Source organism: Lithobates pipiens, unplaced genomic scaffold, assembly GCF_037356315.1.
Source record: "Lithobates pipiens isolate NorthernLeopardFrog02 unplaced genomic scaffold, aLitPip1_a1.2 Scaffold_18, whole genome shotgun sequence".
Classification (NCBI taxonomy): Eukaryota; Metazoa; Chordata; class Amphibia; order Anura; family Ranidae; genus Lithobates; species Lithobates pipiens.
In genome coordinates, this window is record NW_027507758.1 from 84,939,719 (window position 1) to 84,964,630 (window position 24,912).

The window sequence follows — 24,912 nt, forward strand, 5'->3', positions numbered from 1 at the left end:
ATTCTTTGCCGGGGGGGGGGGGGGGGGGGGGGAGTATCCATCTTTCTTGATTGGGGACATATTATCCGACACTTACTCTCTACTTGTAAGAAGAGTTCTAAATGAGGTTCTGTCTCCTTTTGACACTTCTTCCTACCTTGTGGACCTGAGCAATTGTTTGGTTGCTTTCTGCATTCATGTTTAGCCAGGAACTGCAACCTGTTGTCAGGAGCGTCTAAACATTCCTGTTCTTTGACAGCTGCTGGTCTCATTTCAGCATCCTGATTTTGGCTATGATGCATCCCTGTCTGTCTGTCCACCTGCAAGCTGATTGATGTGACCAGTATCTGGGTGGAGACCAAACCTGATTTAGGCCAGCCAAGCCTGCAGTCTCATGCTTGTGATATTGCATTTATTACACATATTCCAAACTCACTGTTTGCCCTGCTCTGCTAGATTGGATTCCTCCTCTTACTGTTTATTTCCTGACCCTCTGTCTGGACAGTGCTGATTGGCCCTGTTCTGATCAATTGCACCCTCCCATAAAAAAATTAAAATAAAATTCTCAAGCAATGCACACCAAATTGAGCATGTGCAGAGTGCCCCGAGGCTCACTACTGTCAGAAGATGAATTGGGGACAGTGGAAAAAGGGGGATCAAAGAAGACAGGCTCAAACAGCCTTTTTACACAATGGTGAGAATAAACCTCTTAGGTTCCACAGTAAGTGAGCATAACAAGCTTGCTTTACTGCATATACCGACAGATTTTACTGTTGTGGGTTTAGTAACACTTTAACTTGACATGCAAATATTACACTCAAAGTGCACAAAACTAGCCCACGCAAGGACACATACATTTTTATTTTTTTTTGCAAATAGAACTAAAATTACAAAAATATATATACCAGTGGTATTGTATCATTATGTTTTTTGAAGGGTACCAGTCAAGCACACATAAAGCAGGCAATTCTTGAATGCAGCATTAATTCATGGCTAGAAAAGTGACACAACAAGTTACAACTCGGAAGCCAAACACAATAAAGGTGTGTGACAAGTTGAAGAAGGAACTAAACAATTCCATCAATGTTCTTTCTTATGAATTCTATTTCACAAGTCTGCTAATCACATTATGGGGGATGCAATCAGTTGGACAAACTATACAAACTGAAAAATCTTCCCTTATATAAAGCAGTAGTAAATACCGCTTGCTTCCTTGAACCTATAGCTAAGCTTATAATAAAGCTTACGTATAGGTACAAGGTATATATCCTAAATGTGCACCGTTTTGGAGACATTCACTACTTCTGCAACCGGTGCACGTGCACTGTGCTCTGAAGGGACGGCATGCCATTGAAACGGCCAGGGCCCACAAACCTGGAAGAAACACCAGGTGAAGATGGAAGCCCTGTGAGCCAGGGGAAGTGCGTCGCTGGAGGATTTTAAGGTAAGTCTCATAATGTGCTAGCATGTGATGCATATCAGAACATCATGCCTTTACCTTGCAGGGGGAAAGTTTATTTTCTTTTTAACTTTACTACAGGTTTAGAAAAAGGTCAAAATATTAACCTCTTCGCACCTGTGCCTCCCGGCCCTTTAAGAGGTTTGTGATGCTGGGAGGCAGGGAGGAACTTAAGATCATGTGACTGCGATTGGCTGTCACGGTGGTTACATGATCTGAACACTTTGATTTAGGCGCCGGTAGCTGTGCCAGGAGTGCCTCGGCACAGCTGTATTGATGGCAATTAATGCAAATATGTGGCCTCTCAGCACCAAGAGGCCGCATATTTGTGTGTGGATGGCGCCAAGGGGTTAAAGGCCTTTTGGATGAATGTGTTCTTATTAAAAACTCAAAATACTTCTCCTCCACTACAAATTAGCATTAGGCGTGCTCTAAAAAGTGTGGTCCTGTTTGGTGGCTGCAGGTAAAATACTTTGTTTCCTAATAAGAACACATTAATACATAGGACCTTAAAATGGTTGTAAACTGGAGGATAAAGGACAGCCCCCCCTTTTCACACAGAACACATGGAACAGAGATGATGCTCTCAATCACAGGCTGCGTGCTGGAGCTCCCTTCCCTGTTACCTTTTTTTCCCTCTTAATGACAGGAAAAGCTGTCAGAAGTGACTGATGCAGATAGAGGAACAAGGCAGCGGACAGAAATTACACCTAGTGTTCTGGTTTGAGACAAGTGCACAATATACAGGGATGTGCTTTGTTTATATCTTATATCTGAGGTTTGCAACCACTTTTAGAGTAAGAAGATTGTATCAATATCCCCCTATACATTGACACTTGAGGTTCCATCCCCCCATTGGCACTGGGGGGATTGGACAATGACACACTGGCACTTGGATCCCCAAACAATTACACACTGAAACCTGGGGGCTCCTGAAATAAAACACCCACACTTGGAATGCCAGAATAATGACACACTGAAGCTTGAGGAGGCTGTGAAACAATGATGCACCCACGCTTTGAATCACAGAACGAAGGCACACTGTCACTTTGTTTTCCCTGAACAATGACACACTGACACCTCGGGGGGACCCAAAACAATTACATGCTGACACTTGGGGGGCCTTGAAACCATTACACTCCGACAATCCCAAAACAAAAACACATTGACACTTGGGGGTCTCAGAATCATGACACGGACACGCCAGGGCCCAGAACACTTGGGGTTCATGAACAATGAGACCTGAGATCCCTGTATAAAAAGTCATTGGCCTTTTCTAAAAATGTATGCACATTTCTGTTCATTTACCAACTGTGGTCTATTAGAGGAATTTACGACTGCGTTTTTACTCATATGTGCACAATTTAGAACAATTGTAAAAAACTGCCAGGATATTTTTATTTAATCCCATAGAAGTCTTTCCTCCAGAGCCCATGAACGGAGGTCTATTTTTATCCTGCGCATTACAGATGTATCCTCTTTCTTTCTCCATGATATACACTTCTTATTGGATTGTTATGAGTCTTGATATCTTGGTCATGGTTCTGTTCTGTTCTAAAGGGCACACAAGGACACCAAAGGGTCAAATTTTATAGAGAGGACAACAAAAACAAAGGGGGCATTTATTTTTCACAAAACAATTGACTAATTTGGATGAATTGGCATCCCCTTCCTGCAAGTCTACCAAGCAAACGTGATTTCCTCTGCAACGGGGGAGCTGCGTCCTTTCATCTTTAGCAGAGTGGTGTCATGGGGATTATTTCTTATGAAGAAAAACTTTGAAACTAGAATAACTAACTTTTTTCAGCAGGGAAAGTGTCTGGCTGTTGAGGCAGCACCCTCTGGGGACTGAAAATTTAGGAGAGCGGATCTGGAGCACAACAATGGAGCAGATTCATAGAGAAAGTAGGAAACCTTTACAGCTGCCTTCCACAGCTGACCTGCATCATGGCCCACTCTTAACCCTAACAAGCAGTTTTACTGGTCCTGCTCTTAGAGGCTTGAGTTGTTCCAGCTTTCCTTGAAAATGTGTATATTATGAGACATATTAATTAGATCCACAAAGAACAACCCGCATTTAAACACCAACTGGTTTTATAGGTGGGCTCTGAGAAAGTTAAGTGGCATTGGCAAGCATTAGTAATTGTATGGGATCTGATAAGGACACTACTGCTGATCACCACTTCGATTTATTTATCTGTTCACCTCGTGATGACTATCAGTCCAGAAGTCTGCTTGGTCATCTAATGCCCCGTACACACGATCGGATTTTTGGACAACAAATGTTGGACGTCAGCTTGTTGGTGAAAAGTCCAACCGTGTGTATGCTCCATCGAACATTTGTTGTCGGACTTTCCGCCAACAAATGTTGGCTAGCAGATTCTCAAATTTTCCGCCAACAAATGTTTGTTGTCGTACTTTCCGATCATGTGTCCACAAGTCCATCAGACAAAAGTCCACGCATGCTCGCAATCAAGTACGAGCCGGAGATATAAATTGCATTATTAATTGAGATATCACATACGTCTTGTACGCCACTACATTCGTAATGGTTGGCCAACATTTGTGTGACTGTGTGTATGCAAGACAAGTTGTAGCTAACATCCTTCCAACAAAAATCCACTTTTTTTTTGACGGAATCGTATGTACGGGGCATAACACAGCGGTCACCAACCAGTGGTCTGTGGACCACTGATGGTCCACAAAAAAATGTTGGTGGTCCCCAGGGTTCCTGCTGCACATCAACATTGCAACAGATGTATACAACCCAATGTTTTGAGTGTTCTCACTGTGCGCTGACAGTTAATACTGGGGGCAGAGAGCACTGTGTGTGTAAGGCATGTAAAATCCATGGTAGCGGTCTGCGGGATTCATAATTGTGAGTTTAGTGGTCCCAAGGTCCGAAAGGTTGGCGACCACTGATCTAACACAAGGTGATTAAACAACCTCAAGGCCCATGCAGAGCAAAGTCAAAGGATCACTTTAGGAAGAGGAGAAATAACCTGAAAGTCTGCATAGGAGGGTGACTCCTATCCCATGCCACAGCACTGGTGCTTGCTGATAGGCTTCCCAGGCATCTAGCATTGTCACATAGGGTTGGGAAGAGTCCAAGGCTAGGTAAACTCCAAGTAATGAGTTTGAGCAGGGCTTCTTCTCTTTGCTCCTGACAGCAAAACAGAGAAACAGAGTAGAGAAGAGAAGGTAAGTATAAGCTGCTGGTGGGGGCATTGTTAAAGGGAGCCTAACACTTTGCCATTCATGGGTAGAGCCAGGGCCGTCTTTAATATTGATTGGGCCCTGGGCAAAAAAATTCTTAGGGCCCCCCTCCCCACATGCAATTTCGCTCTTCACCTTCTTTGAGACATACCATAAATAGCAGCTAGACTTAAAATCAGTTTACTGTATCAGATCAGGCAGCGATTGGTTGCCAGAGGTTACAGCATATCATGACTGCTTACTGACTGGTTGCTAGAGGTTACAGCACTCCTTAAGGCTCACTGATTAGTTGCTAGAGGTTACAGCACATTTCTGCTTGTTGATTGGCTGCTAGAGATTGCTGTACAGTAATACTGCTCACTGGTTGCTATAGGTTACAACACATCTTCTCCTCACTGCAGGGGTGCATGATATACCTATGAATGCTGCCTTTATTTACATATCAATGCAGTTGGCCTCAGCTATTTACATATGCATGTCACTGCTATTTACATATGAATGCCAGTATTTACATGTAAACACAGGTCTGCAGGCGAGTCTTCTGTACACAACAATAGGGCAGAGCTGGGCAGCATTAGTAGCAGCACAGGACTAAAACTTCAAGGGACAAGGGAATGTAAACTGGGATAGTTGGCAAGTATGAGGCATCTGCTTTGGGCCCCACAACAATGACAGGGCCCAGGGCAGCTGCCCCTTTTGCCCTGCCTTAAAGACGGCCCTGGGTAGAGCACAAGTTAACTTTGAGGTTATACCTCCACAGGCCTTCAGTTTGCTCTGCCATAACGAAAGCTTGGCACTGTGATTAACCATATTACAGCGTATGACATGGCAACCCTGATCTTCAACAGTAAGCCTTATCCATTATTATATTAGTAGCCAGGGGTGAGAGGCGATAACTGTAGCCTACTGAGAGTTGGAATCTACAAAAAAAAAGGCAGATAAGTCCCAGTTAACTACCACCAGGAAAAATGAAGGTACCATGGCTAGCAATCTCATTGATCATCCTATTGATATTTATGTTCCTTCTCCAAAATCTGGACCTAAACAAGCTGAAGATCCATTCTACTAGTCTAAAGCCAAGTTCTATGTGGCCTGTCCAAAACCTAAAACTGGGCAGTCTCAAACTTTGTTTTCAAGCCTAGGCCTGACCAAAACTTGGGCCTAAACACACCCAAGCATCTTACATCAGATCACCAAGGCCTACTGTATATGGTCTCGCAAAAAACTGGGCCTGCTAAGCTTTCAGTCTTTAGATAACACCACTCTATCATTTATCATTCGGGTAACCCTTGTTATAATTTACAATGTTTTACCCCTTTCTCCTCATTTTTTGCATATCCCTTGGCTTTTCTTGTTCTAAGTTCCTTAAAATTGACCAATAAGTTTGTCTTTCACAGCTATTCGTTTTACAAGAGAGAGCGAGCCCTGTATTGGGTGATGTTTCTAAATCTAGTTCCTTGGAAAACTGGACAAAACAGGTGATTTAGGTTTTGTGTCATACTGTATATACTATGTATAAAGTATTACCTTCATTTTTATTATTTTTTTTACCAAGAAACATAAAGTGAAAGAAAAGTTGGGCCTACAGAAACCTTGAAACTGTTGTAGCAGTCTACTCAGCCTAGGTAGAACCAAGTTCTGCTGGTCTCTGACAATGGCCTGTGCCCAATCTATCCACAATCTGAGCCTTTGGCCTGGACAAGCTTCATTTCTGCCTAATCCATATCTTCTTTTGCAAGCTAGCAGCAGGCAGCTTGTAGTTTATTATTCCTTTGCTATTACACCCAGAGAATTTTATAGTGTAAACACTAGATGATTTGCCAACATTATTAAATATATGATAGCAGTTATAATAATAATACTAGTCAAATAAAAATAAACTTGTAAGTAACTGAATCAATGCAAAATGAGGGTTTTGCATTGCAGCCGATGCTCGTTAGCGGTTACTTTGTTGCGGTTACATTGTCAGAGCTGTTAACAAAACATAAGTTCATGCAAGTCAAAGCCTTATAGAAAGTTGCAAAAAGCTCTTGTGCTTTTGTTTCCAATACCTCCGTAAACGCATCGGTGTAGACCACTATATCCATTCTCCTCTCGTGCTGAACAGGAAAATAAAAAAACAACAACAGAGAAAGACATCAAGCATGCGGATAAATGTCAGCCAAAAACACGTGTTCTGTTCCCTAATAAGGCTGCTAAAGAGATAAGTAATATTGTTATACGGTTCCCGGTTTCCTGGGCAGTGTTAGGTCGCCTCTCCGCAGCTGTACAGAAGATACTCAGGAGGAAATCTGTTACATATTTCAATGTTAAATTCCAAAATTCAAGGACTGAGTTACTGTCAAATTGTGAAGATAAAATACATTTTTGCCAAAAGTGATCTAAGATTTATAGGACACAAGGTTAACATACTGTATTCAACACTGTAGTTTAGAGAAGCATCGTTATTGCCCCCCTTCTTAAAGGGTCTGTTCACCCAAAAATGATATTTTGGTCAAAGGTGCGGTTTTACTAGACTGTGTCATCCCTGGTTTTTAAGGCTTTTTTCCTCTGCTTTTTTTTTTTTTAAATGGGTCCGGCTCCAGGCTCCAGGCTCTACCGCCCATCGGAAAACAGATCCACTGTGGAGTGCTTTTTCAGAGGTGGCTTAAGCCCTTATACACATATGAGTTTTTCCTTCAGATTTACCAAAACCATGTAGTGCAAGGGCCTGCCTGATTGCATACACATTGAAACTTCTAAGGTTTGACCTCATATTATATGGTTTTGGTAAATCTGAAGGAAAAACTCAACAGAAAAACTGATAGTGTGTATGGGGCTTTAGAGATGGTTTACAGGCATTCAGAAGGTGACACTGCCACCTTTTGAATGCCTGTTTTTTTCAATCCTTTGCCATAACCACATGCCAAACACTCGTGGCTTTGTTGCGTATTAAAGTTTAACTCCAGGCACAAATACTCTCATTTAAATATATTCCTCAATAACCACAAAGGAGATGTATGTATATATATATATATATATATATATATATATATATATATATATATATATATATATATATATATATATATACACACACACACACACACACACAGGATGGCTATAGAAATCTACACGAAGGGGCGGAGACAAGACCAGTCACCTCACATAAGGAGAGAGCAGCAGTCTTTATTACAGGAAGCTCCTGCACAGAGGGAAAGTTTCACGTTGGATTACTGCACAGATATGGAGGAAATACACAAAGCACACCGAGATTTATATAACAATACACAAGTCTTTTGTATTTAGCCAACATTTGCTTATGCTGGGGTTCAGCTTTAAATATCTGCAAAGCTGTTGCATATCTAAAGGCCCATACACACGATCAGACTTTTTGACAAGAAACATGCAAATGAGCTGTTTTGGTTGCAACATCCGACCGTGTGTACGCTCCATCGGACAAACCTTTTTGGTTTTCATCGGACTTTTGTTGGCTGTGCGAACGGACAAACTTTCTGGCAACAAAAGTCCGATGGAGCAAAGTCTGATCGTGTGTACAGAAAACCATAGGCCTTTTGTACAAAGTACAAACGGGCATGCTCAGAACCAATGCAAAAGATCAGACAACAATACAGAAGTTGACCAAAGGTGGCGGTAAAAAGCAGAAAAACCACGTGATTTGGTGAAAGTTGGCTGAAAAAGTCCTGCTGTGTGTATGCAATACAAGTTCAGGGCCGACGCCCTTTGTACAAAAATCCAAGGGAAAGTTTGTAAAAAGTCCTATCGTGTGTATGAGGCTTAAGGCTGCTTGATGCCGCGTACACACGGGCGGACTGTATGGTGTACTTAGTCCGTCATACAATCCGACGGACAGTCCGTCATACTTTCGACTGAACGGACTTGACCACACACGGATGCACAAACAGTCCGTCGAAAGCTTGCGCGATGACGTGTACAGCACGTACGACGGGACTAGAAATAGGAAGTCCAATACACAGCAAAGCACCCTTCCGCCGTGTAAATCCTTTCTGAGCATGCGCCATTCTTAGTCCGTCGAACTAGCCTACTGACGAGCGGATTGTCCGCTGAAACCAAAGTACGACGGACAGAATTTCGAAAAATCCGAAATACTTAGTACGCCAGACTGCACGCTGAAAAAGTCCACTGAAGCCCACACACGAGCGGACTGTCCGCTGAAATGTGTTTCGACGGACTAAGTATGCCATACAGTCCGCCCGTGTGTACGCGGCATGAGAGAATATTTCTGTTCTCACAGGATACATGAAACTCTCACACATTTATTTAATCAAATCCAATGAAAAAAATGTGTAAATGAAAGTTTTCTTAAAGCGGAACTTCAATCTCTCAGTCAACATTGACTAGTTTTAACTCTTATGCTGCTAGCATTGGTAAATAGATTGTAATGTATATTATATTTACTTGTTATAACCTTTTTTTTTTTCAGTTACTTCCTGGTTTCCATGCCTAGGCAAATTATGTCATACATCTCAGGAGTCTCAGTAGGGGGAGGGGTTCTCTTAGCTAAGCACTCCCTCCTGCCTGTGTTTCATCAGAATCTGTGACCCATCAAATTAGGTAACGGAAGTGACATTCCGTCAGCTGCGCACATGTTCCACCGCTACCAGGTTTGCTAATCTGACAGAACACCTGCAGTCAGAAGAAGGCGACAGCAGACATCTTACTACACCCAGCTATGTCTTGATTTTCACAGTAATTCTACCAATAAGTGAGCGTATATTAACCTCTACAGATCCGTGCTATAGGCGAATGATGGCTACAGGGCGGACCTGCTTTGCCAGGAAGATGTCTATTGACGTCGTCCCTTGCCCGAGCTGCCTGCAGGGCGTACACGCCGCGCTCTGTGATCAGCGAATCTATGAGACTCGCTGGATCACAGATCGGAGTAAGGGGTCGATCCCAACCCCTTACCACATGGTCAACTGTCAGCCAATGACAGCTGATCACGTGATGTAAACAGAGCCGGTAATCGGTGACAGCGCGAGGAGAGAAAAAAAAGCTGATCACCGACGGCTGTGATGGGGACATTAGTCCTGATCATGGCTAGCTGCTGCAGATCCCTAGTGCCCACCTGTGCCCCTTAGCAGTAGGCAACAGTGCCGCTTACCAGTGCCCACCAGCGCCACTCATCAGTGCCCACAGTGCCACTTATCAGTGCCTCAACAAAGGCGGCACTGATGTACAACACTGATCAGTGCCCATCAGTGTCACCTACCAGTGCCCATCAGTGCCATTCATCAGTGCCCATCAGTGCCACCCATCAGTGCCACCCATCAGTGCTGCCTTATCTGTGTCCATCAGTACCGCCTTAACTGTGCCTATCAGTGCCCATCAGTGCAGCCTATCAGTGCCCACCAGTGCCACCTCATCAGCACATATCAATGAAGGAGAAAAATTACCTGTTTGCAAAATGTTATAACAAACTATGAAACATGATATTTATTTATTTTTTTACATCTTTTTTTGTTTGTTTAGAAAAAAATAAAAATACCAGCAGTGATTAAATACCTCCACAAGAAAGCTCTATTTGTGGGAAAAAAATGATAAAAATGTAATTTGGGTACTGTGTTGTATGACTGCGCAATTGTCATTCAAAGTACATCAGAGCTGAAAGGTGAAAATTGGTCTGGGCAGGTTTAAGTGCCCAGTAAGCAAGTGGTTAATAAATATAGTATGCTGACATCTGTGATGCTGTTTTCATGTTACATTTTGAAAGAAGCTGGACACCAGCAGTAGGAAGGTGGCGGAGGCCATGTTGGTACACCCCACACTGGTCAACGCTAAACCTTTAGCCTTTCAAAATTAAACATCCAAACAGCATTGAAGATGTCAATATACTATATTTATTTATATATGCTCACTTTATTACTAAAATTACTGTGAAATTCAAAACGTAGCTGGGTGTAGTAAGATGCCTGCTGCCGCCTTCTGACTGCACGTGTCAGATTAGCAATAGCAAACCTGGTAGCAGTGGAACGCATGCACAGGTGACGGAACGTCACTTCTGTTACCTAATCTGATGGGTCGCCGATTCTGACGAAAAACACCTGCATGTTTAAGCTCAGGGCAGATGGATTCCAGGAAGTAAATGCTACATGAATTATCTGCCCTTTCTCATGGCCATGCTTTCAATTTTAAAAAATGAATTAATCAATGTTTTTGGTTTTTAGTCCTCAGATGCAACGAAGTTCCACTTTTAAACCTGTGTAAAAACAGTTATGAACAAACCCCCAGGTCGTCTGACGTGATTACAACAAGCTACCCGCAATGGCACTTGCTTGGCCTCAATATCTACAGGACAAAAGCAGGTAAAAATCTAAGATACAATTGTTTAAGATTCTTTAGTATAAAGATGACCTGGAGGGATTTGTTTTCCTTTTAATAAACAAAAGTTTTAACTAAGGTTAGGTTCACGTATGTGCAGGTCGGGAACACATGCATAATTACGTGCGCTCCTGACCCACACACAGAAACGCCCTGCTCTTTAGCAGACACGCAAGGTGCCATTCGTTCTTAATGCCACCCCCACGCATTAGCAGCCAAGCACATATTCGCGTGTGTGGCACAGCTTGTTTTTAAAAAAGGGTCTTCCGGCTACAGCAGCCCATTCAAATGAATGGAGGTTCACCTTCCAGCAGGACAACAACCCTAAACATACAGCCAGAGCTACAATGGAATGGTTTAGATCAGTGATTCTCAACCAGGGTTCCGAGGAACCCTATGGTACCTCCAGAGGTTGGTAGGGGTTCCATCAGCATTGGGCAATTTCTGCCTCTCAGATAAGTTCCCACCGACACCATTGATCTTTTTAGCTATCTGTAAGGAGGCAATTCTTCCCAATGACCACAAGTGTAAGGACCATTCTTCCCACTGACCATCACACTACTGTATCACGAGTTGCAGATTTCTAATTTTTAGAAGGGGTTCCCCGAGACCAGAGAACTATTTCAAGGGTTTCTCTGTGTTGAAAAGGTTGAGAAAGGCTGGTTTAGATCAAAGCATATCCATGTGTTAGAATGGCCCAGTCAAAATCCAGACCTAAATCCAATTGAGAATTTGTGGCAAGACTTGAAAATTGCTGTTCACAGACGCTCTCCATCCAATCTGACAGAGCTTGAGCTATTTTGCAAACCAGAATGGGCAAAAATGTCACTCTGTAGATGTGCAAAGCTGGTAGAGACATCCCCAAAAAGACTTGCAGCTGTAATTGCAGTGAAAGGTGGTTCTACAAAGTACTAGTAATCGGGGGGGGGGGGCATACAAATGTACACTTTGTGTTGGTCTATCACATAAAATCCCAATAAAATACATTTACGTTTTGGGTTGAAACATGACAAAATGTGGAATATTTCAAGGGGTATGAATACTTTTTCTTGGCACTATACGTCAGAAGTATGCCCTTGACTATAACAAGAAGCATGAAGTACAGGAAAAATGTTTTATTAGCTTTACAAATATATTTAGCAGACAAAGAAGGTCAAAGAAAAAAGAAAAGAATGATTGACCCCAACAAACCGCTGTCCTTTATACACAGCAGGAAGACCCAGCGTGGAGCAGAACCGCAGAATAGAGCAGTGCGGTCACTGTGCTGTGCAGCTGGAGAGGGTAAACACAGCTGAGCATAGAGGGACACTTATCCATAATTCATTACCTTCTATTCAGGACACTTAACAGCAAAGGGCCTGACGTAGCTTGTGAATGTTGGGCACAAGTGGAAAATTACACTTTTAGCTTCTGTGCCAAGATCACCATCCTAGTACAGCCCCAGGAGGCTAGTCCAGAAAATTTATAGCATAAATTCAGTTTCCTTTTCAGGGATGCGATCAAGACTAGAATCAAAATGTCATTTTCTACAGAACACTTAAAGCTGTATTCATCTGCCTTTTCTTTTTTGTTTTTTCTTATACCTGCAAGGCAAAGTTATAATGTGCTAGTATGCATCAAATACTAGCACATTATGTGAAACTTACCTTAAAACTAAGCTCTCCAGGGTTACGCTGTCACCGATACCAGTGCTTCCATCTTTACTCGGTCTTCCTATCGGGTTGGCGTGCTCCAGACCTTTGATTGGACAAGCTGCAATGACTTCATTGCATGGTTTTAACTATTAAAGTGTATGCATGGCTAAAACCTTTTTTTTTTTTGGGATACAGCATGAGAGTTTTGGAAGCTCTGCCTTGTTTTTATTACTGTTTGTGTCCCAGCTGGTGAGATTCACTCACTCTAAGCCCTTGTACACAGGGTCGGAGAATCTGTCGGAATGAGTCTTATCGGACCGTGTCGTCAGATAATCCGACTGTGTGTGGTATGCATCGGACTGATTCCGTCCGAATCTCCGTCCGACCCAATTTTCCAACATGTTGAAAATATTTCCCGACCAACTGGGCCGGACGGACCTAATCCGATCATGTGTAGAGCATTTTCATCGGACCAAGTGCCACGCATGCTCAGATCAAATTCCTACATCAAAGCTATTGGCTACTAGCCTGAATGTAGTCCCATCGTAGCGAAATTACGTCATCACGTTCTGAAAGATCGGATTTTTCACCAACTTGGCCCAACCGTGTGTATGCAACAGTTTCGGACACAATCCGTCGGACTAAATCCGACGGGCAAAATCCGACGGATTTGGTTGGCAAAATCTCCGACCGTGTGTACGTGGGCTAATGCCTACTACACACGATAAAAAAAAAAAATTCTTTATAAGCTTATGTCCGATAATCTGATCATTACTACACAGCTTTCGAGAGCCAATCAGGACAGCTCATGCAAAAAAATTATATGAATGGACAAGCACGGAAAATGTTCTTGTACGATAACAGAACAAATTAGTATGATATTTGTAAGAAAAAAAATGGGTGAACAAGATCACACATGCTTGCAAATGAAAGAATACATTACAAACAGTAGGGAATCTTTGGGAGACATCTACTAATTGTGATAACCCTGTTAGAAAATATTTCCCTCCATTCTGGAGAGATTTACTCTCACTTTCTGCTGTGCCTCTAGGACAGGAAGTATGTAAAAATCTTACACAAAGAAGAAAAACCTGACCAGTGATTTAACCATTCTCTCTTCCATTCAAAACTAAACAGAGTTTTTGCAGATACGCAGCATGGATGGCATTTAGTGGAACCAATTCCCTGTATTTTTCTCCTGCAGCAGATGAATGCCAGCTTCTCCTACTCTCCCTCCGGTATTCAGCTGCTGCAGGAGGAAAATACAGGGAATTGGTTCCAGTAAATGCCACCCCTCCTGCCCAGGTTGCCCTTCCTTCGTCTACCCGGGTTCCCCTCATAGGCGTGTGCACAGGATGTGTCGGATGTGCCTGGGCACATCCTAATCACTTCATGCGCATTAGTACTATCACTCTGTGTGGCCGCAGGAAGAAGGGAATGATCTCCCTCTTGTGGATATGCCATAAGAGAAGTGTTTAAGCTGTTCTTTCACTGTGCTACAAGGGAGATCAATGTGTCGGGGTCATATATATGTAGGCACACACACCCACACGTGTTTGAGCTTTAGGCCCCTTTCACACTGGGGCGGTGCGGGCGTCGGCGGTAAAGCACCGCTAAAAAAAAACGCTTTTTAGCGGCGCTTTACTGTTGTTTTAGCGGCAGTATGCGGCCGCTAGCAGGGTGGTTTTAACCCCTGCTAGCGGCTGAAAAAGGGTTAAAACCACCCGCAAAGCGCCGCTGCAGCGGCGCTTTTCAGGCGGTATAGCCGCGCTGCCCCCATTGATTTCAGTGGGTAGGAGCGGTTTAGAAGCGGGGAATACACCGCTCCAAAGATGCGGCTAGCAGGACTTTTTTCACCGTCCTGCCAGCGCACCGCTCCAGTTTTTTCAGGCGCTACACAGGCTCTAATTTTAGCGCTGTAGCGCCTGAAAACCGCCCCAATGTAAAAAGGGCCTTAAGGTGCACAGCCTAATGCAATAGGCTGCGCACACCTATGGTTCCCCATGTATGCTCCCTGGTCCCCCATCCCCATCTTCTCCTCTCCCATCGGCTGCTGTGCTGTCAGGATAGAGAGCAGAGTATATTGACCAAGCCCTTTCTTTTCTGAATGAACACAGTGAGTTATTGGTAATGATCAGTCACTGTGTTCATACCGAACTGAAGCATAGTGTTGACTATGCTTCAGTTTGTGAAAGCACATGGAGACATTCTTGTTCATTCATCGTGTGCAGGCTACAGAAATGGAAGATTGAAGACTGTCCCCAATCTCCTTTCTCTGTCTCAAAAGTGACATATCAGGGCTCTGTTTAGATCCCTTACATTTCACCAGAGCCCCTTCCCCAACAGGGCTGCTAAAAAAAATTAAGAAATACAAAAATGAAATTGTAAAAAATAATAAAAAAAATAAAAAACGACTGACACTGTCCACTGCTCTACTGACTGATACTGACAACTTTTAAGGTAGGCCAAGTTTATATTTTTACAGTGACATTTGTTTAACTATATTTTTCTATGTGTTCCTTACTGTTTAGTACTAGGCCTTGCTAGTTAATTTCATAGGGTGCCAAACTCCAGTGATCTTTGATTTCTTCTTGTTGTTCAGGTGGATCTCCTCCTCTCAAAGGATGCCTATCCTGCTTTAAAGTGTATGTAATGGCAACATATTTCATAGCTGTGTATAATGTGGAAGAATTACTGTCATAAACAGTGATTTGTAAACACTAATGCAGCGTACACTAGATTGGAATTTCGGCCAGCAAAAGACCAATGAGAGCTTTTCATCGGAAAATGCGACTGTGTGTATGATCCATCGGAATTTAGCTGGTCGAATTCCCGCCAGCAAAAATTTTATAGCATGTTCTCAATTTTCCCGATGGAAAAACTTTCTATCGGAAATTCAGATCGTGTGTATGCAATTCCGACACGCAAAAACTCACACATGCTCAGATTCAACTACGAGATGGAAGCTATTGGCTACTAGGTTTTGAACTTCCTTTTTCTAGTCCTGTCGTATGTGTTGTACGTCACCGCAATGTTGGCGGACGGAATTTGGTGTGACCATGTGTAGGCAAGACAGTTTGAGAGGAATTACGTCGGAATTCTGACGGGAAAATCATCAGAGCTTTCTCCGGCAAGAATTCCGATCGTGTGTATGCAGCATGAAAGAAAGATTTTTCGACTTGTATGGATCATATCAGAGGCTACATGAAGATACAAATGTCACAGAGGTTCTTGGGAGCATACTGGAGGCACAGGGCATGCTGCAAGTCACTAGAAGACAAGAGATTTACTGGGGCACACTTGGAGTCACTAGATGACATGGGGGGGTCCTGGAGGCACTGAAAAACAAGGTGGTGCACTAGAGTCAGTGGCGGGACAAGGTCATCCAGAGCCCAGGGCAAAGATGCCAAAGTGCACCCCCCTTTCCCTTAGGGTTAGGGTCAGGGTGCCCCCTACCCCTGCAATAAACCATTGCGCCAGGGGAAGCCGTCCCTCCTGCCCACCCCTTGTCCCGGCCCTGACTAGAGTCACTAGATAATGTGACTGGGACTGCATTTGGGGGTTGATTTACTAAAGACAAATATACTGTGCACTTTGCAAGTGCAGTTGTTTCAGAGCTTAGTAAATGAGGCAAAGCATCACTCTGCAAAGAATACCCAATTATAAGCAAGAAGAAAAAAAAAACAGCATTGGATGATGAAAGTCAGCAGAGTTACCTCTCATTTACCAAACTCTGTAGCAACTGCACCTTGTAGAGTGCAACTGCACATGAGAAGTGCACAGTCTACTTGCCTATAGTAAACCCACCCCTTGGAGTCACTGGGCACCAACGGTGTTGAAGACACTGAGTACCAAAGGCTGGAGGCAGATACAGAGGACACAGGAGGTACAGATGGGTGCTCCAGCAGAGAGGCTTGGCTGAGGAGTAGCTCAAACTCCGAGCCATGTATCACTTTAAAATTTAAGGTGGCGCCAAACAGAACAGTTGTCTACTAATTGGCTGTGGGGTTAAGAGAGCAGTCTCCTGGCTGATCATGGTGCCAGCACTCTGGGTGAAATCTGGAAGTGTCAGGGGCAAAGTGCCAGGGAGGAGACCAAGTGCTAGGATCCCAGGAGATCTGAATGTGACAATTAGAACCTCTGTGTCATTTTTTTTTTCTTTTACAAAGTTTTTATTAATGAATAGGAAAAACAAAAATGTTGTTGGCTTTGGCTGATGGCAGATGGTGGCCTTAAACATTGAGGCAGTGGCAGATGATGGCCTTTACATTGATGTATTGATGAGGTAGAGTTATAAGGGGATATATGGAATCTATAACTGGATACTCTTTGACCCTGGGAATTATGGACTCTTATATGGCTTGATCATGTTATTTGCACTACATCATTGTCCCTTTATCTTTGATAATCCATCAGGAACCAGTTTGATCCAGTTATTACACCTCTTTATAATAGAGAAATATTGGCCCATACCTTGCACCATTGAGGATTTGGACAACATGTATGCCTCTATGTCCACCCACCAGACGCTTCTAGGTTGCTCTATCCTTGTTATTGTTTTCGCCTACTTACCCTCTCTTATCCTGATGAAGGGACAGTACCAAGAAACTCGTTGGCATACTTCTGGATTTGGTACATCCTGTTTATATATAATATTGCTATATTGCTTTGTTTATTCATCAATGTTCAGGCCTTTGAGTATGGATCCAGTAGAGGGTATTTGATTTTATGAGTGGGTTCTTTACACCATTTTATATGTATTGTGGATATTATAAGTGAATTTTAATAAAGTATGAATTTTTATATAATTGATGGTCTCGTGGTGTGCCTATAAAGTCTGCATTTAGGGGTCCTTTTGGGGATGTTTGTCCTCACTTGGACCTCCTCCTACTCTCTAGTCTTATAGATTTGGATGTGGCACTTGGAAAGTTCTCATATTAATAAAAAAAAAAAAAAGTACAATGATACTATTTGCAGTCAAATGCTGCAGTGATTCAACCTATTTATCATGTTAAACAGTGGGGGGTTATTTACTAAAGGAAAATCTACTTTGCGCTGCAAGTGCACTTGGAAGTAAAGTCGCTGTAGATCCGAGGGGGGCAAGGAAAATAAAAAAACAGCATGTTAGCTTGCACATGATTGGATGATAAAATCAGCAGAGCTTCCCTTCATTTCAGATCTACCCCTTAAGCCGCGTACACACGGGCGGACTGTCTGTCCAACTTAGTCCGCTGAAACACATTTCAGCGGACAGTCCGCTCGTGTGTGGGCTTCAGCTGACTTTTTCAGCGGACAGTCTGGCGGACTAAGTCTTTCGGAATTTCCGTAATATTGTCCGTCCAACTTTGGTTTCAGCGGACAGTCCGCTCGTGAGTAGGCAAGTTGGACGGACTAAGTATGGCGCATGCTCAGAAAGGATTTACGTGGCGAAAGGTTGCATTGCTGTGTATTGGACGTCCTATTTCTAGTCCCGTCGTACGTGCTGTACACGTCATCGCGCAAGCTTTCAGCGGACTGTCTGTTCATCGTGTGTGGTCAAGTCCGTTCATTCAAAAGTAGGACGGACTGTCCGTCGGATTGTCTGACGGACTTAGTTGGCCAGACAGTCCGCCCGTGTGTACGCGGCTTTAGATTTAGAGCGACTGCACTTTCAAGTGCATTTGCAGTGCAAAGTGGATTTGCCTTTCGTAAATAGCCCCCATTGTCTCTGGTACAAAAACAGCGAGGAATTCTTCTGATGGGGAAACCTGGCGACAACTGTTCCTTCCCTTTGGAGAGATCTCTGCTTTCATCCTGCTACTTCTCTGAAGGCCAAATCTCTCCATTGAGACACAGACAATAAAAAAAATAAAAAAATAAAACAGTCCTTCTTGTAAAAAATAAAATAAAATAAAAAGTGGTTTAGACTTTGCCTAAACGTAATTCTTTCCAGAACGGCACATGCTTCCACTTCACCGCTGACAGCATGCGGCCTGTCTACAGCAACAAGATCATAGAATAAGAAGTACAACTACGCAGCAAAGCTGGAGGTATCCTGTGAAAGATTTATAACTTTTAGATTATTTGCAGCCTGTGCACCTCAGAGAGAAGAATTCTGTTTCCAACAAAGGCATAAATCTTTATTTCACAAGGTTTCCACAATTTCCACCCTGGCTGAATTATGAACTGTAAAGACCAACATCCTGACTACAAGAAGGAAGTCAAAGTGAGAGATATAAAAAGGGAAAGCACATTCTATTATGGGAAAAGTGATGACTACAAAGGGTTTTTCCTACATGGAGGTTCCGAAAAAATAAAAAAGGTGAAGTAAATAAGTTGCCTTCTAGGGAAGTTCTTGTGAATGGTCACTATTCAGCAGCAGGAAGAATATGAACCTGTTTAATCAAAGACACACTGCACTAAAATGTATTCTTACAGAGACATTTCTGCCTGTAATTTTTTGGGATTGTTTGGAAGAAAAATTGCTTGCAGCAAAAATGGGGGCTTTCTTCAGTGGCTTAGTGGTTAACACTTCTGCCTTGCAGAAATGGGGTCTTGGGTCAGGACACTATCTGCATGGAGTTTGCATGTTCTCCCAGTGCTTATGTAGGTTTCTTCCCTCACTCCAAAAACATAGGTAGATTAAATGGCTCCTGTCCAAAATTGGTGCTATTATGATATTCTATTGAGCGAGCACAAGAAAGCTGCTTCACGATTTACCTCAACAGCAGATGAATTATTTACACTTTAGATTGTATGGTGCTTCATGAGCCTTACTCACAAAATAAATGCACCATCACTTCTTTTGGGCAATGCAACGCACGTGTAATCACATCTGAGTGTTGTAGTGCGTTGAAGGGAAGGTGTGTGCGTTTTTGTATTCTATAGGCGTACCTGAGCAGACCATCCATTGCCCTCTGTTGAATGGCGGATGTCAACGGACGAGTCCATTGACACCTGCCGACATCTGATCCTATCCGCTAAAAACAGATCCGTTCCCCATCCACCCATTGAGGAAAGTGGGCTGTACCTGTGTCCACTCTGCATAAGTAGAGCGCACGCGGACTTATCCGCTTGCTCAGTGGACAAATTTCCCTGTTGAGCAGGCGGATCTCCTGGTAGAGTCCATCCATCTGAAAGGAGCCTTAATGTGGTGTCCACCCTCTCACTTTGATGTTCTATGCCAGGGGCCTCCAAACTGCGGCCCTAGGGTCAGATGTGGCCCTTTGCTAGCCTTTATCTGGCCCTTGGGGCACTATTCCTCCTGCTGACACCAACAATGGGGCACTATATATTCCACTGATACCAATGATGGGATACTATTCCTCCTACTAATAGGGGCACTACTCCTCCTTCTATTGACCACCAAACCTGACGCCAGATTTATTTTAACTGATGCTGGGCCCGTGACATTTTCTGCCTCTGCTGGCCACAATCCGGCCCTTCTAAAGTCTAAAGGACAATAAAAAGGCCCTTTGTTTGAAAAGTTTGGAGTCCCCTGCTCTATGCTAGCACACATGAATACCCCTAACAAGAAGCACACTCTCACTACCTGTTGCTGAGAAAGAAGGGGTGTATTCTTTAGAATACGGTTATGGCACCCATTGGACTGTACAGTCTAATTTAAAGCTGAAGTTTGGGTATGACTTTTCTTGCATAGTTACGTTGGTGCAGCTTGGATTTTTGCATTTTTCATTCCTAACCAATACCTATGTAAGCTGCAAATCATTGTAGTAGTCGCCACTATCACAGTGATGTCAGCAGTCTTCCATGTCCAGTGCACAGCGACTACCCCTCTGCATGGTAACTACAAAGGCCAGTTCGATCAGCACTACTGCCATTCAGAGAAAGCCTTGTATTTTTTCACTGAATACACAATCCCCACCTTGTCCTATCAGAGAATGCCATGTATTGGACCCACTCTAGACCCAGATGACATCTGCTATTAGTGTAGGAGCAAAGACTACTAAAGTAATTTGGAGCTTACATAGGGATCACTCAGGTATGAGATAAACATATTTACAATGGGCCAGGCTGAACGAATATTATGCAGGATAAAAATTGTACCTAAACTTCAGCTTTAAAATTGTTGTAAACAATTACAAACCACTTTGACCTACAGGTAAGCCTAGATTAAGGCTTACCTGTAGGTCCAAGAAATATCTCCTAAACCTACACGGTTTAGGAGATATTTACTAAAAGTCAGTCACTGCTGTCTACGGTCTACTATCGCCATTAGCAGCATGGGCAGGAGTGAAGTCATCGCTGCTCCGGTGCTGTGAGTGGCTGGAGCAGCGATACCTGGAATAAGATGGACGCTCCATACTACAGGGGACAGCGGTGACATCGCTGGCTCCTGTGTCAGGTAAGTGACACATAATGGGCTACTCTGTGATGCATAGTAGCCTATTATGCTTTACCTTTGTAGGGAGACAAAGAAGAAGTAAACCCATCAGGGTTTACTTCCTATTTAAGCACACTTCACAACTATTATAACAGGAAAGTGGAGGCAAGATTGTGAAAATAAAGGTTTTTAAGCATGTAAAACATTTTTAAGCTGTGTATTAAAGCAGCTGTCATAGCCGCTGCTGTAAAAAAAAAATGGACCTTACAAACAGTGATCAATTGCAAGATAGAGAGATATAAAGAAACAATGTTATTTTTTGTATCTACTCTGTTTCATTCACCTACAGATCGAATGGATCTGCATATGATGTCAGTTAAGGGTCAGTTCATGCTAGGAAGCACACGCAAACTCGCTGTACATTACCATGGGATCCACATTCGGTTCATTGCGGTGCAATTTCAGGTCATTCATTTTGAATGGGCTCAAATTGCACTGCACTAAAAGTAGTGCATGCACTACTTTTGGATACTCACTGCAAGCAGATCACAGGGCACAGAATGCATTTGTAACCTGCGTTTGGGGTGCCATTAACTTAACATTGGCCCGTGCGGCAGATTGCAACTGCAGTATGTTTTGAACGTTATGCAGGAACTGCACACGGAATGCGGGTTGGGGCCTAAAGTAACCTGATCAGTAAAAAATAAGTAAATCAATATAATTTGTTGCCATTTAACTCCATAGTTTGCCCTTTATCAGCTTTATTTAATGCCGTAAAAAAATAAAATAGGCACTGGGCAGTTTAGGTCATAATGTGATAGCATGCATGGTATACTAGCACATTGTGACAGACTTACTTGAAAACGAAGCTCTCCAGCGGCCTGTTGTTACCACTGAAGGCGCTTCCATCTTCACCCAGTCTTCCTTCTAGGTTTGCAGGCTTTGGCCATATGAATCGCTGGGTAGGCAATGACGTCACACCTGCACATGCACGCGGGAGTCGTTTATCGCACGGTTCTGTAGGTATGCCGTTCTTTCAGCGCATGCGCCGGTCATGGTACCGACTGCATTTAACGTTAATATCTCCTAAACAGTGCATGTTTAGGAAATATTTACTGTACCTATAGGTAAGCCTTATTATAGCCTAATGGTAAAAATAATACATGGTAGTTTACTCCCACTTTAACTCCTTTTTTTTCCCCCCTAAGAATTAGTATTTCAACTTTTTTCTTCTTAATTCATTTTTGTTTACTGCTGCACTAAAAAAGAAATGTCATTAGTGTCATTTTAAATAGAGCAAATTATAAAAAGTATGACTTTTATTCTATGTACAGGAGCAACATTGAAACAAAGATCAAAGTTGAAAAAAGATCTGTTTCTCTTTGTCTAGATTGTAGAGCTGCACGATTAATCGTTAAAAAAAAATCACGATCTTGATTCAACTCCCTTACGATCTTAATCCAGCATTTCCACGATTTGAGTACAGAGCCATTCTCTACTCACAGCTGTCAAATAAATAAATAAATAAATAAATAAATAAATAAATGGCAGCCGGCAAACTTTATGACAAAATTGCTCAGCGCTGAGAGATAAAAAGAAGCATTGGGGCTTATTTTACTAAAGCTAGAGAGGGCAAAATTAGTCACAATTCTGCAGAGAAACCAATCAGCTTCCAGGTTTTATTGCTAAAGCTTAATTAAACAAGTTGAGGTTTGAAGCTGATTGGATTCTCTGCAGAATTGTGACAAATTTTGCCCTCTCTAGCTTTAGTAAATAAACCCCATTGCATCATTTGGTTCTTTTAGATCAGAGAGATGAACTTCGGTCTGCAAATGGGGTTAGCTTAACCCTTTTAGACTCCGTTCACATCTCCGCGTTCCGAATTGCGGCGATTCCGCCCGTGATTCGCAATAGCAGCAAATCGTGGAACGTCCCGTGCGTTCACAATGCGTTGCCCGTTGATTTTAATAGCACCCCAAACGTGGTGTGATTTTCCCGATTCTTCTGGCGACAATCGCAGTAAAAGCACGCAAACAGAAACGCGGGATGCCCGTCAGTTTTTTTACTGCAATTGTCGCCCCCATACGTGGAGATGTGAACGGAGCCTAAAGCGTAAGTCTTTTTCTGACACTTGTTGCTTACAAGTTAAAATCAGTATTTTTTTTTGCTAGAAAATTACTTAGAACCCCCAAACATTATATATTTTAGCAGAGACCCTAGAGAATATTCCAATATTTTATGTCACACTGTATTTGCACAGTGGTCTTTCAAAAACAATTCTTGGGGAGGAAAAATAGACTTCAATGAAAAAAATAAACAAACAGTAAAGTTAGCCCAAGTTTTTTGTATAATGTGAAAGTTACGCCGAGAATCGTGATCTTTATTCTAAGCAAAAAAATTGTGATTCTCATCTTATCTAATAAGCTCTAATAGATTGATTCAAAAAAATGTAATAATTTTTGGAAGAAATGTCACCAAAAAAAAACGACTTTATTATTTTAAGTAATCACAAAGTTATAGCTGACTATAGGTCCATAGCAGAGATGTAAAAGCTGCTGTGGTCCATAGGGGGTGCACAGATATTAGGCCTAAACTGGTTAAAATTCTGGTGTGTTCTATTGCAGGTTAGTGAAAGTTCTTCACTTAGAGGGTAACATGAATCTGTGACTAATCAGCCTTCTGATCTCAGTTTCCAGTTTCAGGTGACCGATCCCTGGAATGTGGACACCAGGCACTGTATGAGGCTTGCGGCTCTTCTAGAAAGTTTTACTAGGCTTCTAGGACACTGAAGAATGTTTCACCCCTGTAAATATTTATACGTAATCCACAAGAGTGGGAGAATGAGATAACGTAGTGCCGCCAAATCCACACAAGCATCTAACGCAGGCATGTCACTAATAACATGTGTCAATTTTAATAAAGGCCTCACATAAAAGGGAATTTTTCAGAAAAAAACATGGAAGCTTTCTTTGCTAAAGTGAACCCAAAAAAGCAAGCAACCAATGAAGTTTCGGAACACACATTGGGGTTGATATGCTAAAGCTGGAGGGTGCAAAATCTGGAACACCTCTGCATAGAAACCAATCAGCTTCTAAGTTCAGCTTGTTCAGTTAGGCCTGCTTCACACCAATGCATTTTGCGTTTTCAGTTTTGCAGAAACACACTACAGTCCATTTCCCATGGATCACGTTCACATCTGTGCATTTTATGGAAAGGGCCAGGGACCAGCGGGTTGTTTTTGGCTCCATAGACTTTAATGAATCAAAAATGTGTATTGAAAAAACACAAAATGCACCTGGAAAACGCAAACTGCAACCTGCATAGGTGTGACAAAACAAACCTGGAAGCTGATTGGTTCCTATGCACAGCTGCCTCTGTCTCCAGTGCACCCCTGTGTTTTCAGCACATCTTGTATGTGTCAACCTGTGACCCCCGTGGCTCCATTGAATCTTCAAATAATTGGTGATCACTGACTCTAGAGTACCTTGTATCCTGTGTCATCGTGTGGCCCCTGTGATCCAATGCACCCTGAGCATCCTGTGTCTCCTGTGCACCTTGCATCCTGTGCCATTATTTGACCCCTGAGAATTCAGTGAACCTTGAGTCTTCCTGTGACCCCTGAGACTGCAGTGTACTTAGCATCCCGTGTGCACCCTGTCACCTCTGTGACTCCAGTGCATCCTAAGACCCCTGCGACTCCACTGCCTCCCAGGACTCTTGCGACTCCACTGCCTCCCAGGACTCTTGCGACTCCACTGCCTCCCAGGACTCTTGCGACTCCACTGCCTCCCAGGACTCTTGCGACTCCACTGCCTCCCAGGACTCTTGCGACTCCACTGCCTCCCAGGACTCTTGCGACTCCACTGCCTCCCAGGACTCTTGCGACTCCACTGCCTCCCAGGACTCTTGCGACTCCACTGCCTCCCAGGACTCTTGCGACTCCACTGCCTCCCAGGACT

At 43.0% G+C, this 24,912-nt stretch overlaps 1 protein-coding gene across 2 annotated transcripts in view; it reads right to left on the reverse strand.

The window, feature by feature from the left end:
• Nucleotides 1-24,912, reverse strand: part of EHD3 (EH domain containing 3) — a 94,561-nt gene that overhangs the window by 23,575 nt on the left and 46,074 nt on the right. Inside the window, exon 4 of one of the 2 annotated variants that reach the window (XM_077485877.1) lies at nt 6,706-6,753. The exons of the other annotated variant lie outside the window; for it this stretch is intronic. Coding sequence (XP_077342003.1) covers nt 6,706-6,753 — 48 coding nt within the window. The remainder of the gene's footprint in view (nt 1-6,705; nt 6,754-24,912) is intronic. 2 annotated transcript variants of the gene reach the window in all.